The sequence below is a fragment of the Centroberyx affinis genome, unplaced genomic scaffold (genome assembly GCF_046629955.1).
Source record: "Centroberyx affinis isolate AG114_WGS23_722 - 3 ecotype Tasmania unplaced genomic scaffold, CSIRO-AGI_Caff_v1 ptg003102l_1, whole genome shotgun sequence".
Taxonomy (NCBI): Eukaryota; Metazoa; Chordata; class Actinopteri; order Beryciformes; family Berycidae; genus Centroberyx; species Centroberyx affinis.
In genome coordinates this window covers 30,399-47,144 of record NW_027281173.1, presented here as the reverse complement: position 1 = coordinate 47,144, position 16,746 = coordinate 30,399, and the positions used below count along the sequence as shown (strand labels likewise).

The following is a 16,746-nucleotide window of genomic DNA, read 5'->3' as shown; positions in this document are numbered from 1 at the left end:
ACATGACATCAACAACAACAGTAAAACATCTCACTAGTAATCCTGGCAGGAAGATGGCGTCAGGATCCACACTGGCACTGTGTTGACTCTATTGCCCCCCTCTGGTGTATAGTGGAACATCACCAAATTATTCTGTGTCCCACATTTTAAATATGGATGCCAAGAGATGTATTGCTTTACTTCTATATTGTTCTTACATTTTCACTGCAGTCCTGCAAAAGTAAAAAGTATCTCAGCAATTGATAATTCCACACCAACTTCACAGATATAAACTGTTGTACTGTACATTTACACATGAATCTTTCTTACTGACTATGAGAGGGGAAGCAATTCATTTGGTCATGGTCATGTCCTTTCTATTGATATTTGTTATCTTAATTACCTAGGCAACAAATTACACAGACTGATGTTACACTATCTCTCTCTCTAGTCTCTCTCTCTCTCTCCCTTTGTATGTGAACGTTCCCTTTTCTCTTCTTCCATTACCTGTATTAGCCCCTCCTCTCCTGCCCCTGCAGTGAATGGGGCCTTTGTGGGGGGCTTCCCAGCATTCCAAGGGAATTCTTCCAGGTGAGGGTATGCAAACAATCTAGTGCTCAGATGACCGCTGCAGCAAACCGTATACAGCTGTTTTGATGCAAAATGCTCCTAGGACAGCTAGAGGTTTTCAGTGCTGAGCTAACCTTACAGGACTGAACTGCAAGGGTGTGATCACAGCAGCAGTCAGAGGCAGAGAGAGAGAGAGAGAGAGAGAGAAGAGAGAGGAGAGAGAGAGAGAGAGGAGAGAGAGAGAGAGGGAGGGAGGGAGGGGAGAGAGAGAGGGAGTGAGGGAGGGAGAAAAGGAGCCCATTCCCTCTAACCAGGTGAGCCATCACACACACGCATGCTCAAAAACACATGCTCATTGGAGCATGCTGGCTCACATACTATACAGTACACTGTGTAGATTAGGGGAAGTGTTAGAGGGCATAAGCAAATATTTGCCTTCCTTTTTACTTTTGACACTTTGAAAACTTTGAACACTCTTTGAAGAATGGCTACACAATAGCTGGAACGCTTGCCTAAGGTATAGGATCTAACAGTACTGTTATCTGGTGTGAATCAGTACAGTCTATACATACTGTACAGGTCACAGATTGGCTTCTCACAGACAGGTCCCTGGACGAGACACTGCACTATCCACACTGGGCATACTGAAGGTGAGTGCGTTTGTGTGTGTGCATGCGAGTACATGCGCATGTGCATAAATTAATGTGTGTTTGTGTGTGTGTTTGTGTTCTCACCGGCATAAAAGGGATTGGACATGTGTTCACTTTCTCATTTGTAACCTATCTTCCATCCTCTTGATTCTATAAATATGGATGTGTTTTTGAGTGTGAAGTTCAGGTAGATGGCTGAGACTATTTCGGTTTCTCATGTTATTTCAGTGAGCTTCATTTGTCACACAGCATCTGTACCCTCCTCCTGCCTCAGCTCCCCCTCTCTCTTCTGTTGGAACTTGTCTATTCCAAAGGCCACGCTGCCTGCAGGTATGCTGGTTTTCCCATGCTGGTTTATTAACTAACTTAGGAGTTTAGAGACGCACTAATACAAGATATTATATCTCAGGTGAGTGAGACAGGACCTCACAGCAACATGTAAACATTTATCATTCTTTATGTTTACACCATTTAGACATAGACACAGACTTCACCCTTGATTTTACACATCAGGAAAGCAGTTTTCTGATTGTTCAATTGACAATTGTTGCTTTATCTGCATTGTCTGTTATGGGCAGAGTCCACAAAAGGAGGGACTTTACTTCTCTAATCTTTACCTCCAATTACTCCTCAACCCCTTTATCTCTCTTGCCCTTTGACATCTTGTTCTCTATCACCAAATCACTCTCTTCCTGCCATGTCTGCATGTTCACATAACAGTTCTACTGTCAGAATCTCAGGAATTACATAAATTTGGGGGTTTAATATTGGGAAACGGGGTGTCCTGGTGGTTCAGTGGTTTATGGCACGTACCATGTAATCGTGACGTCCAGGGTTTGAATCTGGCCCAGGACATTCGTCGCATTGTCATCGTCATCTCCCTCTCTCTGCCTTCTTCCCTGTCTCTCTCCACTGTACTATGCAATAAAGCAGAAATGCCATAAAAATAATAATCTCAATATTGGGAAATTGTAGTGACCACAGCTTGAAATTGGTACTAGCCAAATAGTGGTAGACTTTGGCTGTGACTGGTAAATCTGTCAAGTGTACAAGCTGCTTCAGCAGAGCACCAGCCTGTGTTCAGTCTTTTCTATTTTGTTTGAAAATTGTGCTGGCTGAGGCTTAATTAAATTGGTTGAATCCACTTGCCTAGTTGGCCAGTTGGCATAGTTTTATGCTATATACTGCAAAAAAATATCCATCTTAACAAGTCATGTTGAGTCTTAAAATTATATTTCTCTTAAAAGCAAGTGAAAAATCTGCCAATTGGAGGAGGAGGATAATTTCACCTGATTTTTCTGATGCGAATCAAATTTTTTCAAGATTTTTTCTTGAATCAAGTGTCATTTCCTTGATACCAGTGGAGTGATCTGCCGTATTCTGCCTTGGAAACAAGTGGAATTATCTCCCCGTCAGCAGAATTTCACATTTGTTTTAAGAAAAAATACGATGTTGAAACTGAATATGAAACTCAATGATGTTTTGCAGTATGTCAGTAAATGTTTCACTTGGCATATTCCATGTTTCTCAGCAGCATGTTGGAGACGGTCAGTGACTGGCTGTGGTGGGAACGTCTGTGGCTGCCAGCGAACATCTCCTGGTCTGATCTACAGGACCATGAAGACCGGATCTATGCTAAACCCTCTCAACTGTACGCTGTTCTGCCCTGTGCCCTCTGCCTGCTTTTAGTCAGATGCCTGTTTGAGAGGTGAGGAAGTGTGTGTGTGTGTGTGTGTGTGGGTATGACTTAAGTCACTTTCAGGGACACAAACCAGACTTAAGACCAGTTGATTGGGGACGGCTTGTGCAATTGGGGACAAAAGCCATGTCCCCAACTGGTAAAAAGCTGATTTTTGGGTGGTTAAGGTTAGGGTTAGGTTAAGGTTAGGGTAAGGGTTAGGTTTAGGCAAGTAGTGGTTATGGTTATGGTTAGGGTAAGTCTCCAGGAAATGGATGTAAGTCTATGTAATAGACATACCGTAAGTAAGACTGTGTGTGTGTGTGTGTGTGTGTGTGTGTGTGTGTGTGTGTGTCAATGTGTGATTATGACCAGACTCATAGCTATACATTCTCCTTATTTCCCGTTGTGTGTGTGCTGTTGCAGGTACCTGGCCACACCATTGGCTGATGTTTGGGGAATTAGGGATAGGATTCGTCTCACAGCAGAGCCCAACCCCACCCTAGAAAACTACTTCTGCAGCCAATCACGAGTCCCATCACAGGTACGTTAAGGGGCACTTCTCTGAAAAACAGAGATGATTTACTAGTCACATAATCTCACACATCTCCCAAAACTGGCAACAGTCATACACTAATGCATGTGGTGTGACATTATAGAGAATTGATGAGAATGAAGTTGTCTTCCAAGTGAGGAAACTTCATCCATGTAGTGATTAGAGGTAAAAAAGCAATGACTAAAGCCTCACAGGGGAATACTGTCAGGGGAAGTTGTTTTATATACTAAGTGCAGTGACTACTAGTGATGAGAGGAACAAGGCTTTCTGAAGCTTTGAACCAATTGAACCAATTGCTTTGGAAAATGCTTCACTGTTTCGAAATGCTCGAAACACCGCACGCTGGTGATGTCTGCTGGTCAAATGCGTGTAAATGCAACGGGAAGACTAAAAAAAAAAAAACCTAGAATGATTCAACGATTTGTATACTTGCATATATTACTTGCATATATTTTCATTTAAGAGTAGTCTAAAATATCCTGAAATAAACAGACCTAAAATTATGTAGAATATGTAGGCCTTCATATGGTTGTATTTTAATGATTTTCATGATATCATTTGTGTAAATAAAGTATGTGTATAGCTTATATTTACAATTAAATACAATATTTATGTTTATGTTGTAGACTTCATAGACATACATAAGAAGGCATTTATATGCTCATACCTTAATTTGTATATGAAATACTGTAAAATTAATTTGTGTATGAAAGAAGTGCATGGAATAGGAAATTCTGTGATGGGGAGTGTTTGTGTGACTGGGGCTAGATGAGGGAGGGAGTGTTATGAATTTTTATTGAAGAAAACAATCTTGGTCTCTTTCTTGCTCCCTCCATTTCTCCAAAACAACTAAATCTCTCTGAATATCACAGAACGTTTCTCTGTCTCTCTCCTACATGAAAACAACATTTAGTCATTTTTATTTGCTTTTACTGTAAATATTAGGGAAAAGGCACATCAGGTGATCTGCAGGAAATCTGAAATCACTAACTGCGGATCAGCCCAAATTCGAATCAGTCAGTATGAGCCTAAGTTATGACAACTGATTCGAGATCAATAGTTGCCATACATTTGACACAGGTTCAGTTTGGAGTCGACCCCCCAATGTCCAATCAAGTGACTTGTCCACTTTGATACGCGCCTCAAAGCACAGGTTCAACACAGCAGTGTCACAAATGTTTTGAAACGTTTCAAATCGCTGCTTCGAGTCCATCCATCACTAGTGACTCCTGTAGTTCTTCTTAGAAATTCAAATCAAAACAAAGCATTACAACAAAATATTCTATTGAACTAAAGATGTGACGACCTTTCTTGGAAAGTCCATGACACCTACGGTTAGAATAAAGATGAGTTCAGCTTATACAGAGTCCCATGGCTTCTTACAAAGTTCTCTTTCTTTACACAAATATTTGGTCAAGTGAAAATATGTTATTACTTTGTATCAAATTTGGCTCACCGGGGAGCCGAAATCAGTGCTTGGTGTGTAACTTGGCTCCACAGAGTGCATTTTAGGGTGGAAAGAGGGTAACGTGGATCCTTTCCCTCGTGTCCCAGGCTGATGTGAGGTCTCTCTGTAAGAAGACCAGTTGGCCAGAAAGGAGAGTTCAAGTCTGGTTCAGGAGGAGGAGAAACCAGGAGCGGCCAGGGCTTCGCAAGAGGTTCTGTGAGGCCAGGTGTGAGCGTGTGTTTGTTTGTACACAGATGTGCGTGTGTGTGTGTATGTGTGTTCATGTAGATGTGTGACATTATTATGTTCTTGCCTGTCAACAGTTGGAGATGTGTGTTCTACTTGTTTGCATTTGTCGGCGGAGTCATAGCTCTCTATGATGTGAGTATTTCTGGGTATTTCTTTTCCCAGTTTTAGTACAGGAATTGTTTGGCATGTTTGTTTCTCGTGTTTTCCATTGCTTGAATATTTTGCTCTGGTGCTGTGGGACCTCTCTCTCTCTCTCTCTCTCATGTCTCTCTTCCTCTTTCTCTGCATCTCTCTGTGCTTCAGGGTTTTTCTCACACACTGGCAGTTGACATCGCAGGCAAACATGCATGAGCTTGTTGGCCAACGTTTTACCCTTGGCGCTGCTTTCAAGCATATTGTCCAACCCCCTCACACTCCTCTTCTTCTCTGTTTCTGCTGGATTTAGAAACCTTGGTTTTATAATCTGAGGGAGGTTTGGGCAGGCTTCCCTAAACAGGTGAGCGTTACCCCCATTACTTTGGGTATAAAGATGCCTTGAACAATATTACAATATATAGTATAGTGTAAGTAAACCATCTCGTCATCACGTGTGTGTGTGTGTGTGTGTGTGTCCATGTAGTCCATGCTGCCGTCTCAGTACTGGTATTACCTCTTGGAAATGGGCTTCTACCTTTCTCTGCTCCTCAGCCTCACATTTGATGTGAAAAGGAAGGTAAGGGGACAATATGTGTGCAGATAAAATAGAGTGCAAAGAACTGCACTTATTCAAAGAAACACAAAGAGTTTCATTTCAAAATGCTTTAACCTTAAATCCATTACTCAGTATGTTAAGATACAGGTTTCTATATCCAGCAAAATGTTAGTTTTGCATGAAAAGAAGGTATAATAGTTAGTAACTAATAATAATTATCTTTCAAATACCATATCAATTTTGAGATGAAACCTTTATTTACCTATCACATTATAAACACACAAGAACAATTTGAATTGGATGTGTATGTGAGTGTGTGTGTGTGTGTGTGTGTGTGTGTGTGTGTGTGTGTGTGTACATGGATGCATACATGCTTATATGTTATGTGTGTAGGACTTCAAAGAGCAGGTGATTCACCATATAGCCACTCTGACTCTTCTGGGTTTCTCCTGGACTTCAAACTACATCCGTATTGGCACCCTCGTCATGGCAGTTCATGACTCCGCTGATATACTGCTAGAGGTCAGTTCTGCTCTCACATCAGCGCATGCACATGCCAATTTATGCAAAGACTGATTGTGATAGGCTGGCGCAGGTGTTAGGTGATAACTGTGAGGCATTACATTGTCACTGTGCTACTACTACGTCATTAACTTGAATGTCAGTCAAAACGCCATTTAAATTCCTACAAAAACCAAACACTTATCCCCCTAGTTCCATCTCAGCCTTCTCCCAAAACTACTTTTTTTTAAATGTTATTTTCAGGCATTTTATGCTTTATTTGACAGGGACAGTGTGAGAGAAAGACAGGAAGGTATGGGCGAAAGAGGGGAGGACATGCAGCAAATGACCGCTGGCTGGATTCAAACCCAGGTCGCTATGGGAAGGTCTGAGCCTTATATGGTACGCGCTCTACTCGGTGAGCCACCGGGGCGCCCTCTCCCAAAACTATTTAAGTTAACGAAGCCAACCTTTTACAACCCCTCAAAATAAATACAAATAAATAAAATGTCCATCAAATTTCTCCAAACAGCTTGTGCAGCATAATCCAAGTTTTGCAGCCACACGATTGCACTATGGGTCCAAAAGTCCAATATTTACTTCATTATATCCTATATTTTTCTCAGCAACATTGTTTTGTGCCACCTGGTCACCTGGTTGCTCAATTCAAACAAAATGCCCATTTAGAAATCCTGCCAGCAGCAACTTTAATGACTGAATTTTTAAGTTTGGGTGAACTGTTCCTTTAAAAGACAAAGAATCCAACCAGATTCTTTTCACTGTTTTTACTTCATCCTCTCACAGGGTGCAAAGGTATTCAACTATGCCAAGTGGCAGCGGACTGCTAACGCGATGTTTGTGGTGTTTACAATTTTCTTTACGGCGACAAGACTTGTCATTTTGCCTTTCTGGTGAGTTTTGCAAAACAGAAGTATGCATGATGCATGATGGCCTCAGTGAAAGGTGTGAAAAAGTCATGTGTGCATATCTTCAACAGGCTGATCCACTGTACATGGGTGTACCCAACAGAGCTGTTCCCTCCCTTCTTTGGCTACTACTTCTTCAACGCCATGTTGCTGGTTCTGCAGATACTCCACCTCTATTGGGCCGTTCTTATATCGCGAATGCTTTACAAGTTCGTCTTCAGCAAGGTGCTGTACAGCAGTATGTGTGTCTGTGTGTAAGAAGAAGGGGATGTATGGAAACTAGAAAATCACTTCTGCAAGTTGCATGTTTTTGTCTCACCGTCTCTTTCTCTTCTATCTCTCCTCCTTGGTTCTCCATCGTCTCTGTGGCTCATCTCCATATTGCAGCTGGAAGGGGATGACAGGAGTGATGAGGAGGAGGATGACAGTGAGTCACCAAAGGAGAGAAAGCACAGACTGAGTCACAGAAATGGCTCAGGAGCCAGAGGCCGGGCCAACGGGCACTGACACAGACAGACAGAGAGAAATCCAGACAGAAAGAGAGAGAAAGGAACATGGACAGAGAGATAGACTCTGAGTCCAGATGCCAGCGGTTGCCAAGAGCCCACAGAGGGAATTTCATAACATATTGAAAAGGAGTCAGTATACTTGAGCAGACAATATGATTTTTTAAAAGGAACTGTGAAGGATAATGCATGTGATTTGAAGCTGCATGGTTTCTGGAGTTCTCTGAATCCAATGTTAAACTTTGAAAATGTATATTGTGTCATTCTACTCTTAATTAAAAAAAGAGCAACAGACACCACCGTTGGTTTTGCCTTTGATGATGGTGCTGATGATAATGATGGTGACGATGATAGCAATGATGACAGTTATGAGTCCTATGTGTGTGGGAGTGTTCACAGGTGTGAGTGTGTGAATAAAAAACAAAAGCACTGTGTTTTTAAGATAATGTAGGACTGTATATGGTTCAAAATCCATTCATGACAGGATACAGAATTTATGTGGGAAGCAGCATGAGCATTATACACATGAGTCATGACATTATACACACTAGGTGTAAACAGTGGCATTCAGGCTATTTTTTAACTGCATCAGCACGCCCTCTAGCGACGATTAGCGGGAACTGACGGGAGGTGATGATCACGACACCACAGTCAGAGTCAGTTACCATGGATACCACTACACAAACCACGCATACTAGCTAAGTTAGCGGGTTGGGAAGGCTCTTTAAACACAACAAGTAGCTTAACTTAATAATTTACTAGTACACGAATTGTTGCCAGAATTACTCAGCATGACTCATGTGAGAACTTACTGCCCAAGCGTGCGAGTCGGAAACTGGAACGAGGACCTATGCCTGGAAGAGGTTTGTTTTAAAAATGACCAGTTGAGTCACATTTTCCAGCAACTGGCAATGTAGCCTAGCTTATTTCTATTTCTGGGACCATTGTGTTGTTTGGTGGTGTATTTTTCCTCTTCCCATGGGTAACTGACCAAACGTAGATGACTCATGTTGAGATTTCAAGTGCAGATTGATAGTAGAATATTTACACTTAACACCAGTGGAGCAACGGCTTCTTTTTAGACCCGCTATTTTGTACTGACATTCAGTAATCACACAGGGAGACATCCATCATAGAAACCACAGAGATACCAAATGCAAATCCGATATCCCCAATAAACCGAAACATAATGCAAAGCAGTCACAAGATATTCCAGTAAGGGCTGTGTGACTCACTTTTTCTCGGCTGAAAAATGACTATGCTATTGCTATCACTGTTGCTCCACCTACAGCTATAACCCACGTCTTTATGCAACTAGTCCCACAAGGTTTTATGCGCTGTAATCTATCACATGAAAACTAGACATGTTACAAATCAATATCATATGGTTGGTTGTAGCATTACCTTGATTTTGTTACTGTTAGCCAGTGGTTTGGTTATACTGACAAAATTAATGGGCTTATTGAAAAGGCTGATGATGCAATGATCAGTGTTTAAGTTGTCAGTACTTATTCTACTGGCAGTTTTGACTGGTGGAGAGATTTTGAAGTGTACATATTTTTCATGGTGATGTTTCTCTCCTAAGGATGCACTGAAAGAGTTTCTGGAGAGAAAAGAGAGGGGTGAGCTCGCTGTCCAGAAAGTAGCCTTCCTCAAACAGAACATTTTGAGCCAGGTAAAATGGGTGACACTATTCAACAACACCACAACAATAATATCATGAGAATGAGGGGGATGGTGATGATGATGAAGATGAATAATATCGAGGTGATGACAATGATAATTCTCGTGTGTGCTATTGTGTGCAGGTGAATCTCTCTGTGTCCAAGGATGGTGGATTGCGCTTCGGAGATGTTGTGATGTTGGTGAATATGGGAGGGCCGAATAGGGAATGCACTACAGTCAGCATCAACGCAGACATCAACAGTTTGACAAAGGCTCCTCACCCTGTCATTCAAGCCCCGTGTGGAGTCAGTGCAGGAAGAAGTGTGCAGCCGTGCACACGCACTGCCTTTATCATCACCAGGTACACACACACACACACACACACACACACACACATACAAACACAACCACACCACCATCACACATGGTAGTTTACTAGCTTTATTCACATGTAGACACACACAGATGTAACCTGTAACACCGCTTGTCTGTGTTTAGTGTAGATGGCAGTCCTGAGGGATCGGCTCTACGTTATGAGCAAAGTTTTGCGCTGAAAACAACAAGTGGCTTTGCTGGAGGAGTGAGTAACCTCACTACACACATGCACACACACACACACACACACACACACTTAGTCATACAAACACAGAATGAAATGTGAGTTCGACACAAACTGCCCGATATATTAAATTGCCAACTTTGCTCTTCAACCATGTCTGCTATGTCAGTGCCTCTTTATAAAACAGAAAGTTTCAGTCGTCAGTTCTGATTGGCTGAGTTGCTTAGCAACCAAGATGTTTAACTACAGTTTGCAAACACACAATGACAGTAACAGAAGAGTAACATTTAATTATTAATATTATTGCTGTTTACTAAAAATAAGACACTTATTGAGCGTGTGTTCTCCTTTTATTACAGTTGTTTTTTACAGCCATTTAATTAAAGCAATAAGCCAACAAGGCTGTGTTTACACTGATTTTTTAACTGCAAAGAGGGTTCACTTTGCGTTGACTTATTGCTTAAATGAATCACATCGTCAGCGTGTCACCTCTCAGTATGGTTGTGTATATTTTTCCCTCTCCCCTCAGCTTTATTTGACCAGCGACCTGCGGACTTTTCAGAAGGTAGATCGAGATTGACATTCATCATTTATTAAAGACGAACAATGAGAATTTACCTAGTAATCACCAAGTGATCATGCGTGTGTAACAAAGCTTCTGCAGAAAACTTAGGTGCACAGTTATCATAATTTAGTACATAAATGTGCATTTGGTTGTAAATCAAAGTGTGATGTAAGCAAGGAAAAGTGTTGCAAGTGTTGCATTTGACAATGCTGTTTATATCCATGGAAAGGTCAAAAGTAGAATGCAACATTTAAGTTTTTCATTTTCTATCTTTGCCATCCTGTCAATCTGAAACTATTGTGACTTCATTTGAAGTGTGCGAAGAAGTCCCGCCTCCAGGAAGTGAGTTTGGATGAGGATCGTTCTTTTGTGTCGTGGTGGAAGATTGTGCACTTTGACCCCCAGGAGAGGCTTGAATATGAGGGTCGACCTGTTCCCGTAAGTCTACTCCCTGGCTCCGTGTGTGACCGTTTCACCTGTCAGTCCTAGTCACTAGAGTAGCTAGCTACTATACTATTACAACCTGAAAATATTTTATCTCCATAGTTAAAAACTGGTTACACCAATATGTATCAACACTGGTATTTTCCACTTTTTACTGGAATAAATAGTCGATTCAGCATAGATTTGGTGTACCCAAAACGTTTCCTTTTTAGGGAAGAGGCCATGGTAATAATATGCACAGTGCTCACAGAGTGTTGTTTGTTTGTTTGTTTTATTGTATTGCATTCAAAATTCACATGCAAACATACAGTATATGGGGTTGGTTATTTTAACATGTACTTCCTTGTTTATACCCCTACAGGCAAATGTTATGGTGCTCATCATGCACTGCAAGACGAACCAGGCTCTGGCTGTTCTGGGCAATCAAGTCCTTTGGTAACTTCCTCTCTCCATTTAAAATAACCTCAAACAAAGTGACACATATTGTCATGCTTTATGCAATACAGAGGCTTTGCAGTTACATCTATCTCTTAGCAACCATGTCTGACGCCATCATGGAGGTCCACTGGAGAATTGGCTGTGCGCAAATAATGGCAAAATTCATAAAACCTGGGCTAGAAAAAGATAGAGAGATACCTGAGAAAGATTGTTGTGGTGTGGGTGTGGGTCAATTCAGCAATGTTATAAGTAAAAGTGAATTGTCCAATAAGGTGGATTTGTTTCCATATCAGGAAACTATCTACTCCCAGTCTCCTCAAAGCAGTTTCTGCTTGAGAAGAGTCAGCTCAGTAAACCTGAACAAACATCTGGTTTGGCCACTGCTCACCACTACTAATGCTAGCTTCTACTAGATTTACCTAGTTCGCAAATCAGATTTGTTTACAATCGATTAGATGTATCAGTGGCAAAATGATCAGTTCTCAGTCAAAAACGGCATAGACATTAACCATGCCTATTCAGTTCTGTTGAGAGGGGCAAGTTGTACATTTAGAAACAAAATCAGCTGTTGACAGCCACTGTTGCCCAAGAGCTGAGGACCTCCACTATGGCTGCCAGAGGATACGTTACAGTACGTTGCATAAAAGCCCTCTACAGTGCTGACAACACTCTTGTCTCTGCAGGACCACATATGGCAATGAGTATGAGGTGACGGCCCACACCTTCTTGGACTCCCACAAAGCTGAGAAGGACAACAACCACTGGGTGCTATCCACCTCTGACCCTGCAGGGGAAGGGCTTTTACTTCTCGACCGCCCACAATCAGCGGCCAAAGCCACAGAGCTCACACAGGCAGACGCTGGCTTGTAAGCCCAAAAACAATCAACTCAGACAAGTACAAAAGGGCACAGGGATACAACACCATCATTAACAACAACAACACTTTTTAAAATAAAGATTGTTTCTCTGTGTCTGGGTTATTGATTTGTTCTTGATTTGCATTTACAGTTTTCACTCCTCTATTGTACAAAGAAGCATTTTTTTTAAAGAGGATTTTTTTTTTTTGCCTTTATTTGATAGTCACAATGAAGAAAGACAGGAAAGATTGGTAGAGAGGGTGATTTGATGACATGTCAAAGGTCCCAGGCTGTACTCCAATCCAGGACATGGTAGGGTACACGCCTCAACCAACTGGGCCACCAGGACGCCCCTTGTAAAGAAGGTTAACCTGCCACGGCTTCAGAGGCATCATTAAGCCCTCAGATAAAGGTCACTGGGACTGTGTGTTAGTAATCACCTATACCTGGTTAATAACTTACTACATTACCTGTCAGGGGTCAGAGTTTTCTGTTTCTGAGAACAAGCGAAGAGACTGGGATGTTTGAATACCTGATGAAGACCCAGTGGCATTGAAACATCTGTGTAATTCTATTAAATAAAGGTACCATTGGAGCATAGTGTGCAGGTTCTATACACTTCGTACTTTATGGGGTGTATAAAGCCAAATGACGTTATTATGCAAATGTGTGGTGTCATATTTGAAAATATGTACTCAGACTTGTGAATATGCATCACAAGCTGTGAATGTGCACTCAGATTTGTAAATGTGTAATGTGATCTTTACAAATCAGTAAAATATTAGACCATTATTTGGAATTATGATTCAACATTTGTGAATGCATGGGAAGATAGTTGTGAAATGTGCAAATTTGAATGACATTTGCAAAAATAAATCCAAATTTGCATTCAAATGTGTTCAGTTTTGGACATTCAAGCTCTCAATATATTTAATATTGGATTTCACAGTTCCCACGAATACAAATGTCTCTCCGTTATTTGCATTTTATTGTGCATTTGTGAATATCAGTACATCTATTTACTGGATTCAAGACTTCCCACGCAATGTTAAGTAATTTATGTAATGAAAGTAGATTGCAACGCACACCAGTAGTAGCAGGGTGCTGCCCCCCCAGGAATAAAAATTCTAAGTAAAAATTTGTAGCCGCTCTCCCATAGCTCTGATGCAGAATTCTTTATTGTTTACAAAACCAATGTTTCGACAGCAACACAAGTAATTTATATAAGCCCACCAGTTGTCCACATTCCTCTTGCTGTTTACACCTGCACAAATCAAGTCACAAATGTTGACGCGGGCAATTCAGTGCCCATTCCTGTGGGAAGGTCGTGCAGGATAACATCTTCTGCCTAGATAATATTCATAACAGGACACCTTGGACAAGCTGGATTCATTCTGGTTCACCCCCACAGGGATGAGGTTATATTGAATCTCAGATGATTCTCAGAAGATCCGCTTCTCGGACCTCCAGGCTGATATTCTTTACAGAATATCCAAAACCAGGTCAGGGCGAACATAGGATGAACTCCAGTCCATCCTGCCACAGACCTAAGGGTCATAAAATCTGCAGGATTGTCCCAGACCATTTCAGGGTCCATAAAACCTCCTTTGAGTTACAAGATAAGACCCGCTGCAGGGCCATTTGTTCTCCGTGGGCTTTGACCCCAACTTTTTATGCCAGGAGTAGGGCTTTGATTCCATTTCTGATTGCAGGAGCCATGACATATCATTGAACCATTTCTTACATTGGGCAATGGTTCTCCTTGAACCAGAGCAACATGTTAACCAAATATGTTATCTCCTCTGAAGGTAATTTAATATCATCTGCCTTTGACGGCTTACTTAAAATGCTGTATATTCACTCTTGGATACTCTGCACAAGGACATCAATTTCCTCTTGGTAGAAGCTTTTGTGGCAGACTGCTCTGGACAGTTCTCCTCCATCACCAAATTGTCAGAGCACTGCCTGTGGCGCACAGTGCACTGCTTTAAAGGAATAGTTCATCCAAAAATGAAAATTCAGTCATTATCTACTCACCCCCATGCCAATTGAAACACGGGTGAAGTTGCCATGTGAACATGCTGGCCACATGGCCAGGTGCTTGTCCTTTGTGAGAGAGGGGAACAAAGGGTAATAAACCATAGGCCTCGGTGGAGGGAAAGCTGTGTAGGCCTAGATGGAGTTAGTGAACTGAATGAATGAAAATTCAGGAATCCTATCTAAGAATGGAATATGAGAATAACGATATATTCTTTGATATTATGAGATCATGAAGTTAGATCAAAACTTAGGGTTTGCATGTATTTTACCTCCACTAATATAGTGGAGGTAAAATACATGCAAACCCTAAGTTTGTGCATTTATCCTGTGGGATGGCTATTTGGTGTTAACAGACCAACAGTTGGTAAATGCAATGCATCTCAACAATTTAACATTAGCAAACAGTTTACGTTCACTTCATTGAATATATATCTGTTATTTTCCTAATGCTGTTGCTACACTATATGCCCAGTTGTTACAGTCTTACTTGGAGTCCTTTGTTTGTTGTGTCATGCTCAAAGCTTGCGGTTTCAAACTCTTGTTTGGAAAAGGATTGTTCCGTTGCGTCCTGATGTCTGGGTTGGTGATCCAGCTGCATTTCTCTCTGTTCGCCACGTCTGTTGCGTTTGGAGGGACAGAGAGAGACAGTTTTGTGTGCTCCTCAGCACGTCGTAGGCTTCTGGTGTAGGCCTCTGGTTCTGTCCTGATTCTGGTCCTTCTGCTTTCTTAGCAGGGGAAAGTTCCTTTCACATCCGCAGTTTGCTTCTACAGGGAAGAGAGGGTAGGCTGCGCATATTCACTTTGTTTTGGAGCAGACAGGAGAGAGTGCAGGCCTCGGGCCTGAAGGAGAAGTGACACCAGTCCCTCTGGACAGCCAGCAGTAAGAAGAGAGAGAGAGAGAGCCCCAGAAAATGGCAGCACTTGGTTTTTAAGATAGTTGATTTCACACCTAGGTGTGAAATGACTGGCAGCCTATCAGGGCATGGTTTTGGGTGTTCAGGGGGGTTAACACAGGAAACAGTTGTAGTTCTTTACATAGAAAACTCTAGTTCTCAGGATGGCTGAGGGATTGTACCTAAAATTGATTCACTACTCTCGGACAGCCTGACAGAATTGATTTAGTTTAAAGAATTGGAGCTGTTGCTCCCTCACTTTCTGTCTCTTCAGTCTTTCTTTTCTGGGCATTGCACTGCCAGGTGAGCAAAATGAATAACTGACAATTTCATCATTAACAGGTTAGGTTCACATTCACCAGCCATAATGGTGAAAACCAGATTAAACTGATGAGAGGAACCAGAGAGTGACTAGTAGCGGACAGTAACTTTTCTCCAGTTTATTGATGATAATCAATTTACATATTCAATATTCTCAATACTGCACGACAGGTATTAGGCAAAGAGCCAAACAAAAGTTGCCGGCAAACTGTAGGGACAGTTTAGGTATGTGAGGGAAGCATCCACCAGCCAGTTCCTGACCTCTATAGAGGATGCAGCCGCCTCCACAATCCCCATTGAGTGCGTCATGGTGCAAACTGACAGTTCTATGTTGGATGACATTCACACCACAGCCACATGTGATAGAATGAAAAATGTTGTATATTATGTTTTTCCTGCTTGAGGGAATTATATCAAAGTTAAATTTGCCAATATGTCATCCACATATAGAGTTGGTAAGCTTTGAAAAGGATCTGTTCATGCATGTGCGCATCGCTTGGTAAAACCACGAAAATAGCATAGAACTCACTTATGCACCTTGCGCTTTTGACATGGTCTGAGCAGGTGGCCAATGCAAGCGCAAATCCCCGTAATCCTTGACACCAAAACTGCACAGCGCTGCTTAATCATTACTGACACACCCCTTAAGGGAAAATTATACTTCTGCGTTGAATTGCTGCCGTAGCAACAGCGTAGATGCCTACGGCGGTGCGAGCATTTCTGGTTCTGCATCGGTGATTGTGTGCGTAGACCACTGAAACACTAGACGGCAGTGGGGTGCTTTGTTAACAGGAAAGTAATAACAGAAGAAGTAGAAGTGTTTACATTCTCTGAAGCTTGTGTTCTGGGATATTTCTCACTGTGAATTTAGTGACATCTGGTAGTCTATAATTTGGAGATGAGGTGTAAAAAAAAACCTGTGCACATTCAACGAAAATGACACTTTGCTGGTGCAAAGCCCCACAATCCGTTACGTGGTGTCACGAAAATAGAGCCCTAACTGTCTTCAAGGTAGCAAACTGATGTATTGCACATTCTATGCAGCCAAAGTCTAGTAGCTAGGGCACAATTTGCAACTCTTTCTCTTCATGGGGAGAATAAGGCTCAACCATTGGCTGTTGAGATTTGCAGCACAGTGCCACATGGCTTGTGGCTGTCTGAGGGAAGAGTGGGACAGGCTCGATGTTGGCAGCCTCAGAGGGGGTAGTACC

At 41.8% G+C, this 16,746-nt stretch overlaps 2 protein-coding genes across 2 annotated transcripts; both read left to right on the top strand.

Annotated features, from left to right (window-relative positions):
• Positions 1-1,150: 1,150 nt before the first annotated feature.
• Positions 1,151-7,897, top strand: LOC139659413 (ceramide synthase 2-like). The gene is made up of 11 exons (XM_071537680.1): positions 1,151-1,199; positions 2,731-2,907; positions 3,304-3,421; positions 4,988-5,106; positions 5,204-5,261; positions 5,575-5,625; positions 5,749-5,841; positions 6,214-6,342; positions 7,126-7,232; positions 7,319-7,472; positions 7,635-7,897. The coding sequence occupies exons 2-11, from the start codon at positions 2,735-2,737 to the stop codon at positions 7,752-7,754; spliced, it is 1,122 nt and encodes a 373-aa protein (XP_071393781.1). The 5' UTR covers positions 1,151-1,199; positions 2,731-2,734; the 3' UTR covers positions 7,755-7,897.
• A 647-nt stretch (positions 7,898-8,544) lies between these two features.
• On the top strand, positions 8,545-12,356 carry cfap161 (cilia and flagella associated protein 161). The gene is made up of 8 exons (XM_071537681.1): positions 8,545-8,616; positions 9,339-9,428; positions 9,562-9,779; positions 9,917-9,998; positions 10,507-10,542; positions 10,858-10,980; positions 11,348-11,421; positions 12,108-12,356. Exons 1-8 carry the CDS (start codon positions 8,545-8,547, stop codon positions 12,292-12,294), a joined length of 882 nt encoding a protein of 293 aa, XP_071393782.1. The 3' UTR covers positions 12,295-12,356.
• Positions 12,357-16,746: the final 4,390 nt, after the last annotated feature.

Excerpts from the sequence above, each read along its gene's own strand:
- LOC139659413 (XM_071537680.1), top strand. The coding sequence starts at position 2,735 with ATGTTGGAGACGGTCAGTGACTGGCTGTGGTGGGAACGTCTGTGGCTG. Across the intron at positions 3,422-4,987 it reads AATCACGAGTCCCATCACAG|GCTGATGTGAGGTCTCTCTG; the intron begins GTACGTTAAGGG and ends CTCGTGTCCCAG. Across the intron at positions 7,473-7,634 it reads ACAAGTTCGTCTTCAGCAAG|CTGGAAGGGGATGACAGGAG; the intron begins GTGCTGTACAGC and ends TCCATATTGCAG.
- cfap161 (XM_071537681.1), top strand. The coding sequence starts at position 8,545 with ATGACTCATGTGAGAACTTACTGCCCAAGCGTGCGAGTCGGAAACTGG. Across the intron at positions 10,543-10,857 it reads ACCTGCGGACTTTTCAGAAG|TGTGCGAAGAAGTCCCGCCT; the intron begins GTAGATCGAGAT and ends CTTCATTTGAAG. Across the intron at positions 10,981-11,347 it reads ATGAGGGTCGACCTGTTCCC|GCAAATGTTATGGTGCTCAT; the intron begins GTAAGTCTACTC and ends ATACCCCTACAG.